General features: G+C 36.7%; 2 protein-coding genes across 2 annotated transcripts in view; both read right to left on the bottom strand.

Annotated features, from left to right (window-relative positions):
* Positions 1–301: 301 nt before the first annotated feature.
* On the bottom strand, positions 302–9,731 carry LOC131992628 (coiled-coil domain-containing protein 152-like). The gene is made up of 8 exons (XM_059358254.1): positions 9,351–9,731; positions 7,906–8,011; positions 7,481–7,549; positions 7,125–7,189; positions 5,958–6,093; positions 4,373–4,500; positions 3,556–3,660; positions 302–1,576 (listed from the first exon to the last, which is right to left on the bottom strand). The coding sequence occupies exons 1-8, from the start codon at positions 9,411–9,413 to the stop codon at positions 1,448–1,450; spliced, it is 801 nt and encodes a 266-aa protein (XP_059214237.1). The 5' UTR covers positions 9,414–9,731; the 3' UTR covers positions 302–1,447.
* Positions 9,732–10,206: 475 nt separating this feature from the next.
* Positions 10,207–27,479, bottom strand: part of ghrb (growth hormone receptor b) — a 33,332-nt gene continuing 16,059 nt past the window's right edge. Inside the window, exons 3-9 of the mRNA XM_059357985.1 lie at positions 26,043–26,178; positions 22,671–22,849; positions 21,022–21,200; positions 19,185–19,329; positions 17,288–17,378; positions 17,014–17,083; positions 10,207–14,204 (exon numbers count right to left, since the gene is read on the bottom strand). Coding sequence (XP_059213968.1) covers positions 13,341–14,204; positions 17,014–17,083; positions 17,288–17,378; positions 19,185–19,329; positions 21,022–21,200; positions 22,671–22,849; positions 26,043–26,178 — 1,664 coding nt within the window. The 3' untranslated portion in view covers positions 10,207–13,340. The remainder of the gene's footprint in view (positions 14,205–17,013; positions 17,084–17,287; positions 17,379–19,184; positions 19,330–21,021; positions 21,201–22,670; positions 22,850–26,042; positions 26,179–27,479) is intronic.

Genomic DNA, 27,479 nt, shown 5'->3' with positions numbered 1-27,479 from the left:
CAAATCCGAGTCATCAGAGTGCGAGTCCGAATCCAGTCACCAGTCCGGAAAATCAGGCTTCGAGTCCAACTCAAGTCCAGGACTCGACAGGTTGTGTCACTGTGATCGGGTGTGGTTGGGGCAAGGGGACATTAAAGTTGAAGCGTAGAAGGTAGAGAATGAGGCACCAACTTTTATGCTGCTGGCCTGAAATGATGTCATCGCTGGTGTCATCTCATTGTGAGATAGTCTCTAGTTTTTTATTATTGACTGATATTATTTTCTCAGATGGTGTCTTCATGTGGCTTGTTTTTCCCCCAACCAACAGTCTAAAAAGAGATGCAAATCCTCACATTTGGGAAGCAGCCCCCTTTTCAACCATAAGACCTTTCCCCAGGGACTTTAGGAACCTTTTGAGGAACTTATTGTTCCAGGTACATTTTATAAAGCAGAAAAGTAATCCCAGGCTGAAAATTTTAGAGAACTTCTTGGGTGCAATGCAACTTAATTGGCATATATGCTTAAGAAATTACTTACAATGCGTTTCAAAATGTTATTAGTTAAAAACATGTTGTAAAACAAATATCCACCAATATATATCTTAGTTTAGATGTTTTTAACTCTCAAATATCTCTCCAGTCCTCCAAAATTCAGCATACATTTGGAATGTGGAAATTCCAACATATCTTAAATGTTGTATAATCAATCGCAGATGTGGATTTTCTTCTGGACCCAAATCAGATGTGCAGGAGTACCACTCAGGGTATTGGGGCATTACCATGAATGTTCTCACCAAAAATAAAAAAAATCTTAAATTCTTCTTACTTATTTATTCCAGCAGAGGTAAAAGTGTTAGGCTACTGAGAACATCAGGCATTTGCAGCTTTTACTTTCCTAAACATCAACAGTAATTACAGGAAGTTAAATTCTAGAGCACTACTATTTAAAATGTCCGGATTAGCAGAACACAAGTTTGACTTCAGGAGAAATGAGAGAGTTAAATGAGTTATTTGATCTCTGAATGAAAGGAGATTAACAGGTTGGCTTCTCTGAATGGGATTGTCCTTCCAGCTATCTGTTTCACTCTGAGGTGCGATTCTCCTGTTTTTAGCTCCTCCTCCTCCTGCCCTACCATGCGGGCGTCTGATTGGATTAAAGCCTTAGAAACGAACATGGCCTGTGTTTCCATGTGCTTTTCTGCACACTGGTCACCTGCAAACAATGTGGTGAAGCTGCTAATCTAGTCAAGCATGACAGTGCACAAGAAGCAGCCAAGTTAAATGAAAAGTGATGTGTACAACTGGTCAGCAACTCTGGGGAAGTGAATTTTACTCTGAAATTAAACTGAAATTCAAATCTGGAAATATGAAAACACTTAATTTAACACATAACTTCTGGCCTTTGGGAAGTCAGACGATTGATGCACCTGCAGAGCTGACAGTCCTGCAGCTTCTAGTCTTTAGACAAACTACATCTTTCTCTTCTTCAGGCGGTTATCATTGAAGACGCCTACACGTTGGTTCTCTTCCAGCTCTTTGATTCTCTGACGCAGAGCCACAATCTCCTTGTTTTTCTCCTCCTGGAAGAACTGCAGCTTCTGAGGACACAATTAATCCACACTCAGTACTAGAAAGAAGCAATGTAAACATGACATGCATCACATTTCCCAGTATTGAACTGCCCAGTGATGACCCATAAAACCACCCACTGATTCTAAATCTCTTATTCAGTGAATCTTGTGAAGGGCTGCACTTAGTAAATGACTGTGGTGTGCTTCCTATTGTGTAAATGAATCTATGCTGCTGCATTTCCTCATGTCACAGAAACCACTAAGAGCTAAAACGAATAATATGTTAGGTGACACAATTGACATTCCAGTTATCTTACGTCACAACCTTCGTACGTTAACCACATGTTTACTCCGTGTTCATTTGCATATAGAGCAGGTAAGCGAGATCCAATCACAAGTGGTCACGAAAGGCGCATGTGGGGACCGAGACGAACTCTGCCAGGTGTGAACTGACGTACTTACAGCTGTCTCTTTGTCTGTCTTGGTCTGATCACTTAATGCCAAGTCTGATAATGGCTTTAGAAGGTGGGGAATAATAGGATGAGACATGCAGGTCAAATCTAATCAAATTTGCTTTGTCCTCAGCGGAGGTTTGCATGCAAAGGATACAAAGTGCCGAACCCAAACCTTCCAGGACCAAACATCAGTAGCATCACTGAGGTCGCTGTCACATATAAAGTCTTGTGATTCAGTGGTGAAGTTGCAACATTGTTGCATCTTTCATTTGGTTTGGTTTGCTTCCATACTCTGCTTCACCGAGCACACTAAGCATTGTTAACAAATATCCTTCGTCTATTGGACAGAATATGTAAGGGGAAGAGCTAGAGGTGGGGGAAAAATAAATACAGCATAGTATCACGATATTTTGCGTGGCAATATCATACTGATCCATTGCCGTCAAGTATTGATATTTAGCGTTTCGACAGAGCAGTATTTTCACTGTTTTCTGGAAGCCGTATTTCACTTTTAGGAATATACTGGAGATACCGGTATCAAATGAAAGATAGATAGAAGATCTAATAGAAGATCTAATCTATAGGCACCATGTGGGTCAAGATATCGTGTTGGGAAGTTGCCGAAATGATGCTGCAAAGTTTTTATCGTTCATTCAAAAAAATTCAGAGCAGTGAAGCTTGAAGTTGAGGAAAGTTTGATAAAATGCTGCAGTTGTTGCCGGCCATACATGTTTGATATCAGTTCAGTTCAGTTTGACTGAATACTTTGTTGGTCAGTCTGTGGGTTTGACTCTCATTGTGGAGAAATAAAAAGACTGAAGTGAGATGAATACACTGAGAATTTTCTGTTATTGGACAAAACAATTCTTGACTGAATTTAATTTTGTGGACACAAAATGCAGTTAAACAGTTAAATCATAATATATTGTATCTCAATACTCACCATATTGCAAAATGCTTTAAATTGCAATAATATCGTATCAAGACTCAAGTATCAGGATAAAATCGCATTGTGGGCCTCTAAAAAGAGCTGACACTTCTTCAAAGCAAGTCGGAGACTTTAATCTATTGATGGCTGAGTTTTTTCACTTTTACTGCAATAATCTGCTGTGCAATGAATCTAGTAGCCACCATTCAGTCGCTAAGTCATTTGATGACTTTGTTGTTTTCGTGTGTAGCCACAAGCAACTGTGTTATGTGATTGTCTGAGCCTATTTCCAGTAAGGGCCACTACTTCATCATTAGACCAAGTTTGTCCACGAGACAATTTTTAGGCCAGCTACTACCTTGCCTGGTGTTGATTCTCAAAATTTCACCCACCTTCAACCCAGAATGCACTGTGTTGTGGTTCACTTCCTTCCTGTAGTTCAGACTGCGTTCTTACCTGCAGCGAACCAAATTCTGGTGCACTTGGAAATTAACCGAGACCCCAGTTTTTCAGTAAACCAGAGTTTGTTTGAGCATTCACACCCGTAAAAACCAAACCAACTATTTGATAAAACCCACCACATAAACTTCTATAGTGTAAAAGTTACAGACTGAGCTGCTCACCCTCTTGAAGACGCTCTGTGGAAGAAGGTGGGAGCTGTGCTGTTGTTGTTGCTGCTGTTGGTTGCACTGAGCTGTACTCTGAACTCTGGCTAACTTTGCACCAAACTGCCAAAACACACAAAGCAAAACACCAACAAGGTCAGAGAGATGCTGAAACTGGCAACTCAAAACAAAATCAAAGTTGTATTTTATCTTGAAATCATTTCTTGCTTATTTCACAGATCTTGCCTGAAAATATTCAGAACTGATATAAACAATGTTATGGTGTCCATGCATGAAAAATAATCAAATTTATAACAGTGTTATAAAGCTTTATAAGATTTTGTGCATCACTAGGGGCATTTTTGTCATTTTAATTTGAACATTTTCAATCATTTTGGTTATGTTAATGCACAGTTCAACCTCAGCTCCAACAATAAGTCTATAATGAACTCATCATAATAAAATACACAGTCAGACCCTTAAGAACAAACATTGAAAATCATTAAAAGCAAAATTTCAGCATCAAATCATGCACTCAAACAAAAAGTATTCACTTAAGTATCACATTTTTTTCCTTTATGTTATTGGAAAAATTAAATGTATCAAAATCAGTGTTGTTTGCGAAATATTTACAAACCCCAGAAATTGAAAATAATTCCCCTAGCTTTTAGTATACAGAAAATAATTCATATTTTTATTCTCTAAGGATCCTCCGAACAACTTCTTTAAAGGGATGGACAAGGGTTAAACTCAAAAAGTTACTAAAAAAGTACATTCTTGATATTTTTCATTGAATAAAATCACTCCTGGGAGGGAGCTTTAAATCTAAATGTACCTCCATCTGTAACTTTAGGAGCTCGCTTTGCCTCTCCCTCTCCTGCTCCTTCAGCCTCTTCCTCAGCTCCTCCAGATCCACATCCTTCTGCTCCAGCAGATTCTGTACTTCAGCATCTTTAGCTTCCACTGCCAGGAAACAACACAACAACAGGCCCAGGACAAACATAGGTTACTCCTTAATATACCCAGCAAACGTTGCTCGGACAGTGACATTGTGTCCCTGGGCAACAACGGTCCCAGTTAGACGCCAAAAACTGCACCACAGTTATCAGTGGATGGCAACATGGTGACATGTTTCCATATCCAATGGTGGTCTGAAATTAATCCACTACAAGTAAAAGTCCTGCATTCGAAACTTACTGAAGTAAAAGTACAAAAGTATCAGCATCAAAATGTACTTAAAGTATCAAAAGTAAAAGTACTTGTTATGTAGAATGGACCCACTCACACTATTCTAAATATATTATTAGATTATTTGTACTGATCACCAATTTAATTTCCCTAAGATAGGGCTCATTTTAACTACTTAACATACTGTTATGAGGTTTACTTAAAAAAAAAAAAAAAGAGTCTAATCACTTTAAATGTATCATGTTTTTTGTTCAATCTCAACCTGTAAAGTAACTAAAGCTGTCAGCTAAATTTAGTGGAGTAAAATGTACATTATTTGCCAAAAAATGTAGTGAAGTAGAACTATAAAGTTACATAAAATGGAAATACTCAAGTAAAGTACAAGTACCTCAAAATTGCACTTAAATACAGAACTTGAGTGTTAATAATATTACTGCTATTTGATTGACAATTGACAATTTATTTGGTTGTCATCAGATGACGGCCATTCTACGTAAATACATTAAATATTTGGCTTTTTCTCAAAAAACAAAATAGTGAAAAAAATAGTAAAAAGTTGGTTTCTGATATGCACGAGGACCGTTGTTTTGTGGAATTGGTGACATTTTAGTGTACATGTGGTTTCCCTGTTAACTGTTAACTTAATATCCAAAATCTCAAACTATCTCTTTAAGCGTTATTTCAACTACATGAAAAATATCTTTATGTCTTGTGGTTTTAAGCCTGCAGTGTTTAAAAGAGCCACATGTCATTATTCAAGCTGTATTTATTGTATATTAGAAGTATTGCTTTGAGGATTGCCAAAAAGTCAGGTCACAGAGTATAGATATCAGAGTAAACTGAAAGAGATATGCACTGTCACATGGAGATTGGAGTTCATATCCTCTGTCATGCAGACAGCAAAACCAGGATTTAGCATTATTATTTCCAGTTATTATGATTTCCACACTGTGTGTGAACATTTTGACTAAATTTGTTGCTGAGTATGCCCGTTGTCGTAGAGACCTATTTTGACATTGCTAGAGGCAGGATGTCCATTTGATGGTCAGGTAACATCATGGATATGTGCACAACTTTAATTTTTAAAATTATTTTGGAACCAAAACAGGACGTTCAAACAACAGTCATTAATAGTCCAGTGTTTGCTGTTACACCATTGTTATTGTAACTAAACTCTCACAATGTTACTTTGATAAAGTGTCAGTGAAAAATGGTTATTGTTTTGGCCTTACACTGATTGAAAGCCTCTTTGTGGGCGTCCTCCACCTCTCTCCTGCCCTGCTGCCTGACAGTCTCTAGCTCCCTCTGGTGTCTGTCTGCCTCTGCTCTCATTTCACTGATCAGCTGCTGGAGCTCAGCCTCTCCGTCCTGATGACACACACCGCCGACTGATGCTTGAGTTGAAAGTACTTTTAAGCAAACATTTGGAATTTGCTTATTAATTATAAGGTATTGAAAGACACCAACAAGCTTTAAAATATTAGTAAAAATGCACAATTACGGATAAAAAAATCAACTGATAAATGTGATGTCAAATGGCACAGTAATTCAATTTAAGTCAAGTCAAGTCAAGTCAAACTTTATTTATAGAGCACATTTAAAACAACCGGGGTTGACCAAAGTGCTGTACAGATAGCACAGTTGCAGGAAATACGGTAAAAACTAAAATACTAAAATACATAAACACAGTGCAACAATAGAATAAAATAAATTAAAAATATAATAAAATAAATTAAAAATATAAATAAAATTTTGTTTTTTGCAAGATGTCCACTTAAACTTGATTAAAAGCAAGGGTTAAGAGTAATCGGGGGGGAAAAAACTGAAAAAAATGCATCTATTTCTTCTTCTTCAGCTAAATGTAGTGGAGTAAACGGTACAATAATTGCCTTAAAATGTAGTGGAGTAGAAGTATAAAGTTACATAAAATGGAAATACTCAAGTAAAGTACAAGTACCTCAAAATTGTACGTGCAGCATTTGAGTAAATGTACTTAGTTACTTTCCACCACTGCTGAGGACCAATGTTTCGATCAATTATCAGTTGTACTTTTATTAAAAATAGTAGAAATAGAATACATATTAAAAAAGTACAACTTTTCTCTCTTGTAAATTCTTGTAAACTCTTGTAAATCAAAACATACATTTTATATTACATTTCTGTTATAAAAACTGAGTGTAGCTTGATTGATTCAGAGCTTCTCTTACTTATATTGTGGGAGCTGCACAGTAGACTAGCTATTGTGTACAAACTACATTGTTAAATAAATGTCTCTAAACACAACATTTACGTCACAGAAACAGACATCAGACAACAGAACATTACATTGTCCACACACGCCATGGAAACAGTTCAACTGTTCTATTCAATTTACTTTAAATGACTTCCTCACTTCTTACCTCTGCTGTCTTCTCATTCTGTCGTTTCAGGTCAGCCATATCGTTCTTCAGTCTCTCATTCTCCACTACAACATGAACAAAATCCTTCATCCGCATTTATACTTTACTAAATGTAAATTACCATTGCAGTATTGCTATTGCGTTATTAACAATCGACATTTTATGAGATTTTAAGAGAATTTTAGCCCTTTTGAGGCCTTAAATTCAAATTATTAGACGTTTTAAGACTTTTTAACAGCCCGCAGATACCCTGCCTGTGCTACAGGAACGTTTAGTATTATTCATGCATATAGGTCTTCAGCCTGAAAAAGATTGATTTGAGTATTGAAAATATCCTGGGGTATTTTTTTTTTTACCTCTGAGGTTACACTGCTCCTGCAGAGTCTGCTGCAGTCTGTTCACACTGACAAGAAGACTGTCTCTCTCTGCAACAGATGATTTTTAGGTACCATACATATGTACAGTTAAAAAAAATGTTTTATGAGGGACAAAACATTAATACAACTAATGACTTTATGTACTATAAAAATGACAGGAGTACTGTATAAAAATATAACAAGCTGTCTTTTAAATTAATCAATTAAAACTAATAAATTAGATTATCTCTTATATATCAGCTTATTTGTACACTTTAATGCAAAATCACCAGCAGAGGGAGACATACAAACACCAATTCAAACACCTCAAGGATCATAAATCTTCAAAAACAAACACTGTTGTAAAAATGTCACCATAAACGAATGCTTACTTCCAGGTTTCTAATGAAAGGACAAAAACTCACCCTCAATCAGAGTTTTCTCCTTGGTCAGATGATATTTTATGAGTCTATTGGCATCTTCCAACATGATCTCCAACACATTGTTTTTGCCACTTACTTCTGTAATTTTCTGTTTGATAAAACCAAAGGTAAGTGAAAGTACTGTAGACTTCAGACTTAATTCAGACTCATTAGCGCTGTCATTGTGTTGACAATTGTTAAATTCAAACATTATGCTTAAGAAATTCTGTGAAATTATCAGAATATGAATATCAATATGATGTGAGTAATTATGTTTATGTCTAAGAAGCAGTGGTAGAAAAAGTATTCAGATCCCTGACTTAAGTAAAAGTACTGATACAATACTGTGCAATTACTCCACTACAAGTAAAAGTCCTGCATTCAAAACTTACCGAAGTACAAAAGTATCATCATCAAAATGTACTTAAAGTATCAAAAGTAAAAGTACTTTTGCAGAACGGTCCCACTCAGATTGTTTTATATACTATCACATAATTTGTAGTGATGCTTTTATGCAAGCAGTATTTTAATTTTTTCACAGTAGGGCTCATTAACTACTTCATATGCTGTTAAAAGATTTAATTAAAAAAAAGTCGAATCACTTGATCATGTTTTTCATGTTAAATATTGATCTAAAATGTATTTAAGTAATTGTGAAAAAGCATGCTACAATTATTGACATCAATCACATAGCAGTGTTGAAGTAACTAAGTAAATTTACTCAAGTACTGTACTTCAGTACAATTTGAGGTACTTGTACTTTACTTGAGTATATCCATGTTATTTAACTTCTACTTCACTACATTTTAAGGTAAATATACTTTTTCCTCCACCACATTTAGCTGACATCTTTAGTTACTTTTGACATTAAAATCAACATACATTTAAAGTGATAAGATTTTTTTTAAAATTAAACCTCATAACAGTAAAAGTACAAAAGTATCAGCAATAAAATGCACTTAAAGTATCAAAAGTAAAAGAATGCAGAATGAACCCACTCAGATTGTTTTGTATATTCTAATTATTGGATCATTATTATTATTGATGCATTTATGTAAGCAACATTTTAATTTTCTCAAGATGGGCTCATTTATTAATTACAAAACATGTCTTATTACTTTGAATTAATCCTATTTTCTATGTTAAATATTGACCTGTAAAGTAACTAAAGCTGTCAGATAAATGAAGTGGAGTAAAAAGTTCAATATTTGCCTCAAAATGTAGTGAAGTAGAAGTATAAAGTTACATAACATGTAACTCATAATACTCAAGTAAAGTACAAGTACTTCAAAATTGTACTTAAGTACAGGACTTGATTAAATGTACTTTCCACATGTTTCCAAATGTTACTTTCCACCATTACAAAAACACAAAAACAACAGCCAATAACTTAATGACAGACAGCCATTATTAGCCACTAGTGAGTTAGCATAGCTAACATTAGCTACCTGTTCTAGTTGTGTAAACTCGTCCATAAACCTGTCAAGATTAACACAGGTTGACTTCGTCATGTTAGTAACGATAGTCCAAGAAAGAGCAAAAGACGGCTAGTTATACGGAAAAACAAAATATGCTATTACTGCTTCAGTTTCAATGAGCTAGCTACCGTTGTTGATAAATAAAGACAGTTAGCTGCTGGCTGCAGGCCCTTTAAACTAACATTAGCTTACACTTTACTGCTCGTGCTTGTGTGCTCGTGCACATTATTCAGGTTCGATTACAGTTACATACATAGACATGGTTACATATCGTCTCCCTGTTAAAATAATCGCCTAAGTAATTTTTTCAAGTTTTACAGGAAACACAAAATTTTTTAACCAAAAGTGTAACGTATGATATTTATTGATCATTTAACTCAAAACGGATATGACCTGTAAATTAACTAAAGCTTGCAGGTAAATGTAGTGGAGTAAAAAGTACAATATTTGCCTTAAAATGTAGTGGAGTATAAGTAAAAAGTTACATAACATGGATATACTCAAGTACAAGTACCTCAAATTGTACATAAGTACAGTACTTGTGTAAATGTACTTAGTTACTTTCCACCACTGGTTTATATGTAGAGTTATGTGATTGATCTCAATAATTATAGCATGCTTTTTCACAATTACTTAAATACATTTTACATAATTGTTAACTTTTTGTTGAATTAAATTTCAATGCAGGATATCTGCCTTAATTTAGTGTTCTCCCAATTGAGGCTGCTACTTATACCCCTAAAAAAATGATATGTACTGATTCCAATTCTTTATTATCATCTATGCAGTAAAAAATTAGCTGATATTAATAAGACAGACAAATAGCAAAATTATGAAAGTTGTTTATTTGTAACACTTGTTACAACAGTTAAGACTGACTGTAACAGTTAAAATGCAATAACTGTACAATTTCAACACTGATGACCATGTTCCCCAAACTTTTAATTAGCATAAAATACATTGTCAACCAGGAACCAACTAAAAAATAAAAAATCTTACAGTCCATGCACCCAAGAAGAAATACTGACTGGACATAAGAGTAACAAACCAAATAATTTTGGCTGTCAGCTCTAAAAACATTTCAGCGTTCAGAAACAAATACACAAATAAAAAAACAAACCCTTTGCTCCAGTTTACCCTTTTACATACGTACTGTACAGCTCATGCTTTATTTCACTTTTTTGGTAGTTTGTGTGTTCACAACAACATTATATATGAACCCCAATGACACCAAGTATGTTATTGGCTTAGTAACATTTTCCTTGTGGGAATATTTGTCTAAAAGCCTGTAAAGGAATAAAAACATTATGAAAAGCATAAAAAATATTGAATTTATAAAAAGAGGGCACATGCTCTTTCACAGAGAATATCAATGACATATGACCTAATTTTAAGCTTAAAAATAAAGCTTTTGATATGTACAAAATAAAGGACTGAAGCATGTGACAGTAAAATAACTTTTATTTAAAGAGAGTTATTCTTCTATTTACATTCTATGAAATGACTACTACCGGTTGCATAACTACTTTAATTTAACACTTAAATTTGTCCCTTTAGAAAAAATATTTCCCTAAGCTAAGAGGTTCAGAAAGGCGCTTAGATCGTTTCTTGTCTAAGTTTTTAGACTGGGGCTTTCACGGTAGTTACTGTCAGCACATGTGCACAGTTACCATAGTTACGCTTCACTCACATCCTTTTACGTTACTCGACAGCGTTGCTGTCAGCTTTTGCTACACTGTAAAGAATTTACTGTGATTTTTACAGTAACTTATTTGCAGCAATTAGTAAGTAACTTACTGTAATTATTATTTACAGTAGAACTACTGTATTTTTTATTTACAGTACTGTTTTTTTATGCTGTAAAATAAAAAAAACATTAAACATTGATTTTAGTTTTATTAACAATACTGGTTTCTTTACTGTAAAATAAAAAAAATGAAACACTGATTTTTAGTTGTGTTTGCAGTACTGATTTGTTTACTGTAAGAATAAAAAACAGTTTAACACTGTGATTTTTAATGGTACTGTATATGGTAATATGGCACAGTAAACAATGCTGTTAATTTGGTAATAATTCCATCATTACTTTTTATAGAAATAACTAGTAATTGCAAGTAATTTCTACAGTAATGTTTTAACTTCTGTGATTTTGTCACAAGGACCAATTTTTATGTAAATTATACAGCACTATACTGTAAAAATCAGTAAATGACTGTAGATTTCACAGCGATTATTTACAGTGTAGCTTCTCCAACTGGACAACTAAGACGATACAAAAAAAAGACAAAAATCGATATGTTACATAACATGATCCAAGTTAATATGCTACTTTACTACAAAAAAAAGCGTAGTAAATGTCAATAGTAAATGTAATAGCAACATTTAATATTCAGAAAAATAGTTCACAAATGGTAGTTAATGCTGCTTTTGTGCTGCAAGAGTCTGTTGCTGAGATTGAGAAATGTGTCAAACAAAGTAAATCTCCTAATTTGTCAGTTAAAAAAACCCCAAACATATCAGTGTGAGAATGTTTGGAAGATATGTGACTTGTGATATTAACATTTGTCTAGCAAGCTACGTAGTTCCTAGTACAAACATTAACCTTACAATGTGGTGTGCCCACGTTTTTGCACCTTTTTTATGTCTTATTTTGTTTTGATGCCTATTGTAAATCTTCTGTTAATCCATCAAAACCTAATTTCACTACTGAAATATTGCTGTGTCCATCAGTTATTTGATAGTAGGGTTGTCAAAACTATTGATATTCAAAAAAGTATCCATACTCAAAAAAGTATCCATACTAAAACGTTGTATCCGGATACAATACTCATTTTCAAAAGTATAGAGTATCTGAAGCTTGTTATCATAGTTGCAGTTTCTTCTTGCACAACTGTTTTTTTATGATAAATATTTAACCTGTGGTTCTGTTAATTTTTAAATGTTGCATTTTTCTTGTTAATAAAAATATTTCTGTTAAATTTTGGGGTCTTTGTTTTTATCCTTGTGGTATCGAAAATGGTATCGAATATTTTCCTGAGTATCGGTATCGAGTTGAAAATTCTATCAATCCTATTTGATAGATCAGTTAAGTTGCTGATCCAAACACCCAATGATTTATAAATGAAAATAATAAAAATTGTCATGGGTGCCCAAGCTTTTGCACACAACTGTATTTTCTTCTTTAGAGGGAACAACGGCGAGCCTCCAGACTCAGACGAGGAGTCTGTTGTGCACTGAAGTCAATGACCAGCAGACATATCAGAAAGATAAGTACAGTGAGCATCTTTCAGCTCGTTTATGTCGTTGATAAGGTTGTTAACAGTCAGTGGCTGACACAGTGTTAGTGGTTGTTGAATAGACAATATCATCTGCTATGACGTTACGGTGCGATCTCGCTCTTTGTACTGAAAAGCCCGCTATGTACTGGAGGGTTCAGGTTTCTTTTTCAATTTTTGTAAGGTTTTCAGAGTTGTGATTCACCTCATCCAGTTTGCCTGGCGTACGTCCTTCACATAGTGAAGTGCATTCTTTTTCATTATTCTTTTTCTAAGGCGTCCTGAGATGAAAAGGGCAGCTGAGTGGTTTTATGCAACCCAGAACAGGTTACCAGGGACAAGGGAGACTAAATATTGGACTAACTTTCTTTAACTGGACAGAAAAACGACTCCAGATGAAAGATAGAGTTTCTCTTCTTCCATTCCACAACTGCAGTAAAACACACAACGCTTATGCTCTTCCTCCCTGAGACCAAACATCTAACTAACCCTTAACAGCCCCGTCGGAAGGAGCAGAGGAGGTACAAGGAGGTGGCACCACATCCACAGATACCTCCCAACTAGTTTAGGAGACCTGATATTAAACACTCAACCCTGGGACCCTCAACAGTCAATCCCGAGCTCGTTCCCAGCTTATCTGTGCCTTTGATTGAACAGTCTTAACTTTGCACAGTTCACCGCTGATCTATGGTGTGACGCTTCCCAAAAGGTCGGGGGTCAGGTACCCATCTGGTGTCGGCATGATTTTGGGGATTATCAGCTGGGGGGCAGGTGTCGAGTTTGGTGTGAGTAAGAGGCTGTTCTGCCTGTCAACGCCTTCGACCACAGTGTAGACGGGAGCAGGGCAGAGAGGGGACACGATGTCTGATTCTTGGTAAGGGGACAGGGACGGTGGAGAACATGAGACTCCTCCGGTCTGGCAGGGCTCACTCATGTCTCCTGAGGACAATCTTGGGCTCATTTTCCCCGCGTTGAGCTCCGAGGTGTAACCTCCATGATCTGGATTCACCACCATGAGCTGAAATTCTTTCTTTTCCTTCTCTTTCTCCGCCATGATGTCTTTCTCCGCGTCCTTGCTTGTGATTGTCTCCACCTCGGTCTTTTCCTCAGGTGACAGCAGCACCTTGCCAGAAGACCTCACCTCAGTGACCTGGGTGTACAGGTCCGGCGCTACAAAAGGAGGCTCCCCAGCCGCGGGGCTCTGGACCGGGGAGCTTGGCTCACAGGCAGTGGGACACGCCAGTTCCTTACTGAGGGCCAGATTTGGGATGAGAGGAAGGAAAGGGGACGGTTCGGGGTCGCTGGGGAGGTCTGGGTCACAGCAGCTGGCCCGGCCCGAGTCGTCGTCTCTGAAGCCGATGGAGAGGGGAGAGCAGTTGAAGGACAGGGAGCGCTCCATGAGACAATCCGTGTCCAGGTCTGTCAGTCTGTCGCTCTGCTCCTCGATGTCCAGATCAATGAACTCCACCCAGGGGTCACTGTTGTACAGCTCCGGTCTGAGATCAGGGGGGCCGCCCAGGATGGAGGTCAGCTCCCTCAGCTTCCCTTTCTGTGTGATCAAGAAAACAGAGTTATGCTGCTGTTAGAGCACGGACTTATAAAACCTCCCACGCTCACCCGGGTTCTTTTTTCTTAACTTGGTCTTACAAAACACTCTAAAGTGAAACATTTATTGAAAGAATAATAGCCAAATACAATGCTCAGCGCTGGACTCTGCAATGTGATCTCCATGGCACCACAAGACAGAGTGATTACAACTTTTACATTCCTCTTCTTTTTTTTTTCTTTCTTTTTTTAAATTAATTTAGACAAAACACAACACAAATCACCAATGGACAAACACAGAGAGAAAAAACTAAAACAAAACAAAATGTATTATTATTTATTTGGGTTGGTTTTGTGATTTTGTTGTTGTTGTGTTTTTTGTTTTGTTTTAGTTTTTTCTCTCTACATTCCTCTTCTTGGGTTGGGCACACCCTGTCCATTTGGGTGGGCTTTTTAACGCAATTGGTCAATTTTTTTGTGGGATGCTTTCGGTTGCCCCCCTTAACCGTGCACCTGAGGATTTGACATCTCCTCGACCTTTCAAATCTATGTGTGTGTGTGTGTTTGTTGTCTGCTGAAGCTTTCATCCTTTCTCTCCTCCCTATCCTGCTTCTCATCACAGCCCAGGCCTGAGCTGAACTCCTACACATGCCTTCTAAAGTAACCCTGACCATAATTTAGAAACTCAGCCAATCCGCATATATTCTTTATTCCTACACTACCTATACACCAGAAGACTTTGAAAAGATGTGGAAAGACTCCTGCAATCAGCTCACACCTGCTCACATCTAAAGACAAGCGTTTAGAGTTTTTAGTCCCAGCCTAGTCTCAGACTGAGATTCTACAAAGACTGTCAATCTTTCAGAGTCACTATTTACAAGACTACAACTAGATTTCCTTTAGCATGTTTTACCTACTATGCAATTTTTGTGTGTGCAGTGATTTGTGTTGAAAAAGAAAACAACAAAAAGAAGAGAAGACGCCACAAAATGCCCCTCACAAAGCTGAAAAGGGGTTTCTGTTTTTCTGACATGAATAGTTGACTATTTTACAGTAAAATAGATTTAAGGAAGAATAAAGGAAAGGAACATTTAGAAATGAATTCATGATATACATTTATGTCCTATTTAATTATACTTTGTTTAATTGAATAGTTATACTTATCAGCTCTATCAACTTTCATTTAGTTAATCATACATTAATCACTGATTATTTATGAGTTATTTATGTATACATTTATGTATACATTTTAACTCCTTAATGTTGTCTTTACTAAGACAACATTAAGGAGTTGCGCCCCCAAAAATCTAAATATATGACATCACTATATTTTTATTTAGTACTGAGCTTACTAACATTATTGTGATGTTCCTTTTTCCTGTGGAAGTGGTTTTACTGGCCGGTCTGGAACCGGGGACCTTTCCCCCGCTCATCTATTGGTTGGTGATTGTGTTACGTCACTGAGACTTGAGATAATATCAAACACGTTTGATATGATCCAAACCCAAGACTAGGAAAAGACTGATATGAAACAGAGCAGATTACTACCTTAAACTTAACGATGGAGATGACGGGAGCACTGTGACTCCAGTAAAACTCCAGATTTACTAAAGACTTTCAGTTTTTAGTCTGGGACTGGGGAAATCGTTTGGTGTAAGCCCAGCATTACACAGGTGGGGAGTTTGTTTGGCTGCTTCAGGGTTGATCCCACTACATTATAACCTTGGTTTTATTTTTGTATCTTTTATATTTACATATTGTATTTATTATATTGTTAAAAAAAAGTTAATTGCTGAGAACTGGGAACTAAAACAATATTAGATGAGGTCAAATGAAATGGCTCAGATACACAGCAAAATCAGTAGTGTTGTTTCTTCAGTGTTGATCATTTTGAGTTGGTTAGTGTTGATTTGGAGTTGTTTTAACACTTGTAGTTGTTCAAAAAGCTCCGTTGTTACATGTTAACACCTGACACCTGAGTTAGATTCACTTCAGTTGGAGTTGATTTTCAGATTTTGTGACTTGTATGTTCGGCTAAAGACAGAATGCACTTTGAACAAACAACAAAACAAAACAATGAATGTTAATTATCACATTAGTGAAAGGAAATAACATGATTTTAGGGTTAAAAATACACTTTAATGTGTCAAAGTAACATGATGTATGTTAATAATATAAAAATTAACACTCAAAGTGAAAAGGAATAACACAATTTGGAGTTAAAAGTGTACTTATGTGGTGTCATAAAACACCAAGGCTGTCAAATATTTAAAACTATTAAAGAGTTAAAATATTAACACTTTTCAAAGTGTAATTTTAACTCAGAATCCGTGAGAACTATATAAACTCAGAAAAAGTGTTAAATGTAACACTCTGTGAGTGGAATTAACACACCAAAACCTTCCTTTATTATCTGAAAGCTTGTGTTCTTGCTCTGTTGGACTTGGTTCTAGGGATGTTAACTAGTGATGTGCCAATGAAGCCTCATGAACCATTTTCTTTATCTTATGAGCTCATTAGATGGCGCTCTTGATTTAAAGAAAAAGGCTCAAGCTATGGTAAATGAGTGTGATTTCAGCTCTTTGTTGAACAGAGAGTGCCATCTAGTGGACTCAGAAAATAAAGAAAATGGTTCATGAAGCTTCATTGGGACTCTGGATCCCAACGTTGAAAACCAGATGGATACCCACTGAACGAAAATCTGAACAGTCGCATTTAAGTGAGAGTTTTCTGTGGGCCTATTATTGTTATAAATTTTCAGAATAAAAAATGATTTAATATACTGTTGAGCATCATAACATAAAGATAAGTACCTTGAGTAGCTCAGGGTCAATTCCTTTTATTTTAGGTCCAGGTACAGGAGGCAAAAGAATAACCATCAACCTTAGAGAAAGAAAAAAAGGACAGTTTTAGACGTGACTAGCATTAGAAAATAAAACCCACTTGACTCCAGACCTCAGTATGTACATACAGTATACACACTGTTTCCTGTGAATGACACCCCTGATAACACAGACAACGAGGCAGTTTTTCAAGGTCAGCAGCCCACACAGTGTGCTGCTCACTGCTCTTCTGTAAGATACTTACTTTTCTTGCTGTGATATGATGACCAACATCAGGATGGTCAGCAGACACAAGGCTCCAAAGATGAGCAGGGCCACTACTGGGAATCTGGACACTGGGAAAAGTAAAGCACATAAATTAACACCATTTTAAAGTAATCCAAATAAATGGAAAAATGAAAAGGCTATGTTAAGTTTTATGTTTATTTCTTTAGCGATTTAGTCCACCACTTTGGTCCAGTCTAAAAACTGTACAAAGAAAGTGGATGTAGCCACAGTAATGTCTAGTGATGTCCCAATGAAGCTTCAAGAACCATTTTCTTTATCTTATGAGACCACTAGATGGTGCTATTGGTTTAAAGAAAAAGGCTCAAGCTATGGTAAATGAGTGTGATTTCAGCTCTTTGTTGAACAGAGAGCGGCATCTAGTGGGCTCAGACAATAAAGAAAATGGTTCATGAAGCTTCATTGGGACAACACTAGTAATGTCACTGGCTATGATGTACGAAGTCGCTAACAAAGATAGCTACAAACACATGGACGTCCAGAAACAACTTCACGGCTCTTTAAATGTACACAGTGCCATGGATACGCATTGCTATGCCTTTGACTAATTAGTATCCTGCTTTTTTTTCGTCTATTTTACTCTATTTAAAAAATGAACATCATGTTGTAGCCTATTGAAGAGATGAAACTAGAGACTGAGATGAAAAAAAACAATTTATTTAGGTAATTGATAAAGTGTAGAAGTAGGGTCATTTTCTCACTGACTTCAACAACTACAACCAATGGAGTCGCCCCCTGCTGGCCATTAGTATGAATGCAGGTTTAAGGCAATTCTGCACTGGCTTCACTTTTCAGACCCAGAGGCTACCTCCATTACTCAGTCTACAGCCAGGTCTCCATCCAAATGTATTTGAATTACGAAAAATTAATGGCAAAAGAAAATTGAAATGAATGCTTGCTTCCATTCACTACTGTTATGTGGAATAGATAAAAGAGCCTCAGTCAAACCTCAAACTGTGAAAAACAATGTAGAAAATGTAGAAATTTCTGTTTGTTATATCCTCCTTTTTTGCAATCAATCAATCAAACTTTATTTATATAGCGCTTTTCATACATATAAATGCAACTCAAAGTGCTTTATAATAATTCAAGACATTTTGAAATTAAGCCAATTCCACTCACTTTTTTTTGCATAAATTGCATAACATATGGAAGAGGGAAATGCTCCTAATATCACAGACTGTTATTCAGTACACATAAGCATGTTCCCTTAAAGATGAATTGTAATAATACGAGTGGTCCCGACACTTTAATTCATGACCAAATATTTGCAAACTGAATGATGCAGCCATGAGCGTCAGCTGCACAAAGGTTAGCCTGATAATGTGCCGAACTGAAAATACCAAGGTCGAACACTTAGCAAGTGGTTTAAAACTGAAAGCAGCGTTCTTTTATGGCTGCCAACATGAAGGGAACATTTTTTGTAGCAGGAATGTCTTTTAGCAATATGGGAACCTTCAAAAGGATTGTAAATACTGAAATATTTGTTCTTCTGCTTGCTGTTTTACAAAACCAATGGCTTTCTGTGGCTCATTAATGTAAAATGATCAAATATTTAGGCACAAAATGGGGTTAAGGGATTACTACATACTTACTGGTACATTCTGAAACATTAAGAATACCAGGCAATGACTGGAATATCCTATTATCATCATTTAATGCTTCTGATGCTCAGCAGAAGGAAGCTGTTAGGTGAATTGCAAGCAGGAATAGAAAGAGGTCTATTCACAGTGACAAGGACACTCAGCTGCAGCCTCTATAGCTATAATGTGCAATTGAAAAACCATTATACCCTTATATATATGTCTGTAACAGCTTTGTCTATCCAGCCTGTAAACACTGCAGTTAGTATTTACCTTTCGACGGAACGTGAACAAACACAGAGTCGCTGAACTCTCCAAAGTCTCTCCCACCGAACATTTTGCAGCGGATCCGAACCTCGTGATTCATGTTAGTTTGAAACCCAAATAAGGAGCGATGTGTGCTTTTCACAAGGTCGACCTGTGGTGAAGAAAACAAGGTTCAAATAGCAGAAGCAGACAGTGCTGCAGAGTCACAAATGTACATGCTTCCTTTGACAATTATAAAAGGCGTAATATATATATGAATCATAGACTAATTAACTGAGGTTAACTGATGCATGTAAAAGTATGATTTAATATTAAAGGTGTGAATCAGCAGAGGCCCAACGATACGATTTTATCCTGATACTTGAGTCTCGATACGATATTTTAAGCATTTTGCGATATGGTGAGTATTGACATACAATATATTACCATTTTAACTGTTTAACTCCATTTTGTGTCCACAAAAGTCTATTCATCTCACTTTTTTTATTTATTTCCCCACAATGAGAGTCAAACCTACAGACTGACCAACAAAGTATTCAGTCAAACTGAACTGAACTGATATCAAACATGTATGGACGACAACAACTGCAGCATTTTATCAAACTTTCAAAAACAACAAGCTTGTTTTTTTGAATGAAACAAAAAAAGCCAAACTTTGCAGCGTTATTTCGACAACTTCCTGACACGATATCCCGACGCATATGGGGCCTATAGATTCCTTAGATCGTCTAGTTTGATACCAGTATCTCCAGCATATAAGTGAGTCCGCCACTGCCTTTGAAAAAAAAAAGAAACTGTGAAAATACTGACAGCCTGCTGGCCGTCGGAACACTAAATATCGATACTTGGCCGCCATGAATTGTTATAATATCGATTTTTCCCCCCACCTTTACTTAATATGATAGAAAAATTCAACTTAACCACACACTACTAGCCTGGCTAATGCCAGACTATATCCCAAATGAGATCTAGTCTGGATGCAACCAATACATTTTTCCGTAGAGGAGGCGTGGTTCACGATCCTCCAGAGCCGTGCGGGTCTCTGGGCGGCTCCGCTGTCCCCCGGCGTTACAGCAGTGAGCGGTAGCGGGGCTAGTTGGTAGATTAGGCTTTGGCCAAATCCTGTCGGAAGCAAGGCTAAAACACCCTTTTTGGTGGTGAAACAGGAGTGTAAAGTCAAACGTTGTTCTTCTTTTAAAATAAACTTTGGCTCTAAACTATCTAGAACACTGTCTACAGCTAGATCCAAAGAGAGTTTTGCGTCTGCTACAGCCATGTTGGATCCGTGAGAAAACTACAAAACTACAAGCTTCCGTCTGTCAAATAGTACGCGTCATCGTCTTGCCGTCCCTCCCCGTTCTGTGATTGGATCACTAAAACAGGGCTAAGACACGGCTGTAGTTTCCAGACTGTGTGGAGGTTTGAAATGAAATTCGAGCGTGCAAGGCAGTATGGGTATACCCAGGCTAGTCGGAAGCAAGGCTAAACATCCTTTTTGGTGGTGAAACAGGAAAAGTTGTAAAGTCAAACGTTCTTCTTTTAAAATAAACTTTGTCTCTAAACTACCTAGAACACTGTCTACAGCTAGATCCAAAGATGGTTTCGCGTCTGCTGCAGCCATGTTGGATCCGTGAGAAAACTACAAAACTACAAGCTTCCATCTGTCCAATAGTACGCGTCATCGTCCCTCCGTCCCTCCCCGTTCTGTGATTGGATCCCTAAAACAGGGCTAAGAATCAGCCATGGACACTAGACTGTCTTGCAGTTCAAAATTAAATCGAGCGTGCAAGGCAGTATGGGTATACCCAGGCTAACACACTATTAAAGCTGAGAAGACACCCACCGTTTCCCACTTGTCGGAGTTTACATTGCGGTGCTGGACCTCGTACTGCAGCGTCATCCAGCCCGTCTCCACGTCTGCAGACTGAGGCGGCTTCCAGCTCAGCATGATGTCATAGTAAGTGCCGGTCACACTCACATTGAGCAGCGTCCAGTTTAGGCCGAACGGGGGATCGGGCTGCACTGTGGCACAGAAGATAATAGCTCTGTTATCTAAGGGTAGTGAGGGCATGTTAGTTGGAGTCATTCATTCATAAAGCAATTCAAAATATTAATAAAACAGTATTTATCAAAATAAGAAGGTATATTTATATGTATGTAGAATATTTCTATAGATATATGATATGTGTTATTATAATGTATATGCTGTAGAATGAATGTATATGATATGTATTATGTGTTAGTAGATTGTGTAATGATGTATACATATATGATATGTAGAAATGTGTGTAATATGGATTAGTATGTGAATAATTAATATAACAAAGAATGAATGAAGCACAGTTAAGAAGTGTAAAATTCTCACCCAGTTTTTTTTGTTAGGTGAAGCATATTGCTCACTTGTTGTTTGTTTTCAGTTTTTAATTTTAAGAATGTTTATGTTTTGTGTTTTTAACTGTATATTTGATACTGTTGGACCCCAGGAAGAATAGCTGTAGCTTTGCTGCAGCTAATGGGGATCTTAATAATAAACTCACACTCAAACTCATTCATTCATTCATTATCTGCACTCAGGTCACGGGGGCTGGAGCCGATCCCAGCTGACATTGGGTGAGAGGCGGGGTTCACCATGGACAGGTCTCCAGACTATCACAGGGCTGACACATAGAGACAGACAACCATTCACACTCTCATTCACTCCTACGGGCAATTTAGAGTCACCAATTAACCTCCTGTGACCCAGCGTCCTCATATGTGGACATTTAATTTTAGGTTTGCTGGACCTAATACTTAATTTTGCTTAACTATGACCTGTTGTCCTCAGTAGTCAATACATTAATCAGTATAAAAATCAAATGGCAGCATCTTGGTAAAGTCAATCAGCAGCTTATCCCCAGAAAAAAGTGGACCAGGTACAAAAACTGATCAGATTTTATGGTTAAAACTTGTTTATTTGTGCTTAAAATTTTTTTTAGCAATAGCAACAAGCTACGACACTGCTAATCAGGAAGTACTCATTTGAGAACGAATAGACTTTTACTATCGTTCTTTAAATGAGAGGGTGTAAATGTAAAGAAATAAACAGCTTTATAAACTAGTGAATTAATTGTGTTATACAGTAAAATTAACCAATCTTTTTTTTTTCAAAAACGACTTCCTGTTCAAAGACAATGCTTAGTTTTGGTACTAATCAGGTCCTACTGATCCAAAATATCTAGGAGAAACTAACAATACATACAAAACAAAAGCTTGGGTCTCAGGAGGTTAAACCTTAGCTGCATGTTTTTGGACTGTGGGAGGAAGCTGGAGAACCCAGAGAGAACCCACGCTGACACGGGGAGAACATGCAAACTCCACATAGAAGAGCTGTAGGCTGGAGTCGAACCAGCGACTCTCTTGCTGTAACTAGATTTTGGCACCTGGGAGCAGGGATTCGTATGGTGGCCCCTGAAGCTGGATCATTAGAGGTTTGCAGTGAGGCAATAAACTGACCGATGTCTTGAACATGGAAGAGGTTCTCATCGTAGAGGGTAGCTTGGTCCCTGGAGCGCAGCTGGACATGGTAATAAGTCCAGATAACTGTGTGGTTCTCATTGAAAAAGCACTCGTTGGGCCTGTCGGTGCTGTATTGAGGACACTCGGTCCAGCCTTTCATAGAAGCTGGGGGAGGTCTGGAAGAAAGGGAAAAAACGTGTGAACGAGAGGAAGGAGGTGACAGGAAACCACTTTAATTCACCACTAAAGACCAGTAGTGGGGCTGATGTAAATGTAAAGTTTGCCTTGATGTTAAAGAAAAAGTTGTTGTAAAAATAGGAGTAGGAGCGTGCATGTGCACAGTAAATGTAAATGTGTTACATTATGAGACAGCTTGGAAACGGAGCTGGTATTTTGTCCACAGGGCTGCATTCCTGATTAAATACTGATTCAGAAAGTCAATAAGTTAATGGTTAATCAATTATATCTGCTGAACCACGAAACTGCATAAATGGAATGAAAGTGCTTCTTAGAATGCATTTGGGGAATTGAAATGTAAGTGAGCAACAGTGTTTTTAGTGTTTTCTAACACTTTTTGTTTTGCATAAAAAAGATTTTTAATAAATGTCTCTGTTTGAAGATTCTGGAAACATTATTTGGGGATTTGAACCATTTGACTACTCGATGGAGCTCTCTGTTCAACAAAGGGCTGAAAGCACACTGAGTTACTATAACTTGAGTCTTTTTATTTTAAGTGAGTGAGTGCCATCTAGTGGGCTCAGAAAAAAAAGAAACCGCTTCATGAAGCTTCATCAAGACATCACTACTGTAAATACATAAAAGGTAATATTCATGAAATAATTATTTTTTAATGGCATATTTCTTGACCATTTTATATTGTTATTTGAAAAAACTATTTATTGATTTATTAATATTTTATTTGTAAATTTCTCTTTTTATTGCCCATTCATTTAAATATGAAATAATGAAAAACTTTGTTATTTAGTCCATCTATAGATTAATGGTAAATGAATAGATTAACATGAGGATTTAAAACCTTTTTTCGCTTGTCCACTCGTGTCATGTTAAATATTCAAAAAGAGAGAAAAACTACGGTGTATCCTCAGAAGTACTGAGTAGTGAAGATTAAGATTCCCTTATTATTTAATTTTCATTTATCCTTTATGTATTTCTCGAGGAATCCTTGAGGGCAACCCCTCATTTACAATAATGTGGAGAACACAGAAGAACACATAATGAAAGAACAAACAGCACAGACAAAACAATTGAAAACATTGAAAACAGTTACAATGAAAGGCAGACTTATTGGTTATCATGGCAATAAGCAATAACTTGAGCATGTGGGATAATTACTATGTGACCTAGTGATGTTCCAATGAAGCCTCATGAACCATTTTCTTTATTTTCTGAGCCCACTAGACGGAGCTCTCTGTTCAACAAAGAGCTGAAATCACACTCAATTACCATAGCTTTAGCCTTTTTCTTTAAATCAAGAGCACCATCTAATGGTCTCAGAAAATAAAGAAAATGGTTCATGAGGCTTCATTGGCACATCACTAATGTGACCAGTTTACCAAAGTGCTGAGGTATGGTGGCATGTTGACCTATCAAGACTTTATGAATGAGAAGGAACCAGTGCATGTCTCGTAACGTAGATAAAGGTGCCCGTCCCACCTTGTTGTATAGGATGCAATGATGGGTGGAGTAACTGTCACCAGTGATGAATGGGAGTGCAGAGTGATAAACAGAGTCCAATGAGGTAGTGGAGGCAGAAGCATGTCTATAGATAACATCAGCATAATCCAGAATTGATTAAAAAAAATAGTCCCACAATGGGGAAATTCAACCCCGCATTTGACTGCCTCTCCTGGCTCACAGTGGAGAAGAGACTATCATTCGACACGCTAGTAATGTTTAAGTCGGTCACTAGTAGTAAAACTCCTTTGTTTTTGTATAATCAAGTTGTCTTGACAGTAAATTTTTAAGTTTTTAAAAGGAAACTTAAAGTCTATCTAAGACAGTAATTCATCTGTTGGGTGTGTTGTGGGAATGATCTGTTTTGAATAACTCAGTTGTATTTAGTTGGGTAGGTTTAGTAATTTTATTATATTGTCAACTATTGTGTGGGTTCGTCTATTTTCTATTGTATGTATTGGTTTGTTTTTATTTGATATTTTTGTTTTTGTATAGTTCTTAATTGTGATTGTATTGTATGTTGTATGTGTTACAGACCCGAGGAAGACTAGTTGATTGCTATGGCATCCTTCATAAAATTAAATTAAATTAAATTTAACCCATCCATTTTGACACACTAGTGAGCTGTGTGTGTGGGGTTATTGCTTTGCTCAAGGGCACTTCAGTCCTAAGATTCGAACCAGCAACCCTCCAGTTATAAGCCCAGTTCCTAATCTCTAGGCCACGGACTGCCCTGCTGAAGCACTATATGAGCCTGACCTGGACTTTGCCTTGTCAACACAGAGTGAGCAGGTGCAGATAAGGCCCAGACACAACAATGTGCAGTTGTAACAGCAGGGACCCTGCTTCACCTTGGAGTGGAATTTTTCAAATCATTTACTACTCTGTCCTACATTCACTTACAAGAATTTTCTAGCATCTGACACTTCCATTCCCTTTCGTTATCAGACATATAGAGCATGTATACATTAACTTTGCATGTAATCTCTTTTTTTAATTTTTGTGTTTCTTTTCATTCATCGTTCTGTCTTGTATTGTATTGTGCTTGATGCTAATTTTTAAATTTGTTTATTATGCACTTTACACCTATATATTACACATTTTTCAAAATTTTAAAATATATATATTTTTCTTTTAAAGCTACTTTTTATTTGTTGTGTTGTTTGTGGATAGTTTTTTAATTATTGTATATTTTTTATAGGCTTTAGTTGTAATGACAACACTGTTTGTACTCTAAGTCCTAATTAAATCCAAATAAAAAGAGAATAAATTATATATAAATATATAAATATATATACACACACACATATTTATATGCACACACACACACACACACACACACACACCTATATATATATATATATATATATATATAGGCTACACACATATACTGTATATGTATATACATACACATATATATTCTGGTCTATTTTTTAAATTGGGACCCTGATTTTATTAAAAAATACACAGATTATAAGAGCATAATATGGCCAGAAAAGACAGAAAAACACCATATAATGGGATGTCCAAAAACGGAAAAAAGTAATGCCATAGTATGTTGATTACTGTCAAAAATTGTCGAATTTGAAAAATGCCTTAAAAAATGCTAGAAATGGCCCAATTATACTGTGTTGATACATGTGGTAGTATAGTTTGTGCGCTTATTTCTCTTACTTGTTGTGATTGTAGAACAAGCGTAGATCTCCCGGCTCGGAGAGGCTCTGGGAATTGCCGACATTCCATCTGCAGCGGAAAGTCTCCATGTTGGCAGAGACACAGCCTGTGAGGTGTGGGTGTGACTGGGGGAGGACTGTAGGGGACAGAAAGCAAAGGGAATGGAAAGAGAGAGAAAAAATAATGACATATCTCATTATTTTTCACATAAAAACATCTGTTTGCGCTCTTTTCTTTGTTGCAACTGTTACGACTCAAGGTCTTGCTGCAGTTCAGGGTTCAAGGACTGTAACATAAATCCAGGGGGCAGCCGAGCCACAGGGAAAATATCAGCATTTTCCTGGAAGTCAGTTTACTGCTTTTCAAGAGAAAGCTGCAGCCAGGAACATCACGGCCACGCTGCATGTGGAATGAGCTATTTGCTCTCTCTGTACCGTGTGTACAGAAAGTACTACTTGGATCCTGTTTTACTAGCTGCCGACACTGAAACCATGTGTGCACAGAGCACATTTCTACTACTCGCTTACAACAGACCATAGCTGTGTCTAATTCATGTCTGTCTGCAGTGTGCTTACAGTGTGAAATGGACAAGACAGTCCTATACATGGAGAAAATGACTTAACTTTAACCCTCTGGAGTCCATCTATTTATTGAAAATACACCTTTTATTTACAGTAATAACTTTATTTATATATGATATGTAGACAAGCTGAAGCTGCCAGTTGAAAGTTCAATCATAGGAGCTTTCACAGTGTGCCATTTATGCATTGAGCCCATTTTTAAAATGTGGATTTTCTTTCTACAATGAAAACTATTACTATTTTTAATTTACATGCAAATGCAACTGTTTTGTAGGTTTACTATCTATTGTTTTTCTGCTGTTTTTGTGTGTATAAATGGTAAAACGTTTTTTAAAAATGGTACATTTCCATAGAAACCTGTGTCTTTTGTTTGTATTTTGGGTTCCTGGCAGCTTAATACTTTGTTTATTAAAATAAAATGAAAAAACTGACTGATAGCCAAGTTTGTGTGGAGAAAAAGGAGCCATGCATGTGATGTAAGGACAGACTGAAAGATGCTAAACAGAGACAGAAATTAATGTATAGGAAGTTGACAAATTTGAACCAAAATTTCCTGGACCTCCGAGGTTTAAAGTGTGCTGTAAATCGACACTATTGGCCCAAAGAAAAATCTCGGAAAAAGTTCTAAAAAAATAGCTGGATAGTGGAAACCTGTTTTTTATAAGGAGAAATAATATATGGAATACTATAGCAGATTTCAGCATCATCGATTTAGAACATTTCTCTTTCTTTAACTTTGAGAAACATTTCCAATGGAGCCATGCACATAGGCTTATTTTATTTGCTCAGGTTTTAAGATATCCTTCCTATACAAGACAGATGTATATCAGATTTATTTTTTATTATAGTCACAACA

The sequence above is a fragment of the Centropristis striata genome, chromosome 19 (assembly GCF_030273125.1).
Source record: "Centropristis striata isolate RG_2023a ecotype Rhode Island chromosome 19, C.striata_1.0, whole genome shotgun sequence".
NCBI lineage: Eukaryota > Metazoa > Chordata > Actinopteri > Perciformes > Serranidae > Centropristis > Centropristis striata.
This window is presented reverse-complemented; position numbering and strand designations above follow the sequence as displayed.

Excerpts from the sequence above, each read along its gene's own strand:
- LOC131992628 (XM_059358254.1), bottom strand. The coding sequence starts at position 9,413 with ATGACGAAGTCAACCTGTGTTAATCTTGACAGGTTTATGGACGAGTTT. Across the intron at positions 4,501-5,957 it reads CAAAGAGGCTTTCAATCAGT|TGGAAGCTAAAGATGCTGAA; the intron begins GTAAGGCCAAAA and ends GTTTCCTGGCAG. Across the intron at positions 1,577-3,555 it reads CACAGAGCGTCTTCAAGAGG|AAGCTGCAGTTCTTCCAGGA; the intron begins GTGAGCAGCTCA and ends TTGTGTCCTCAG.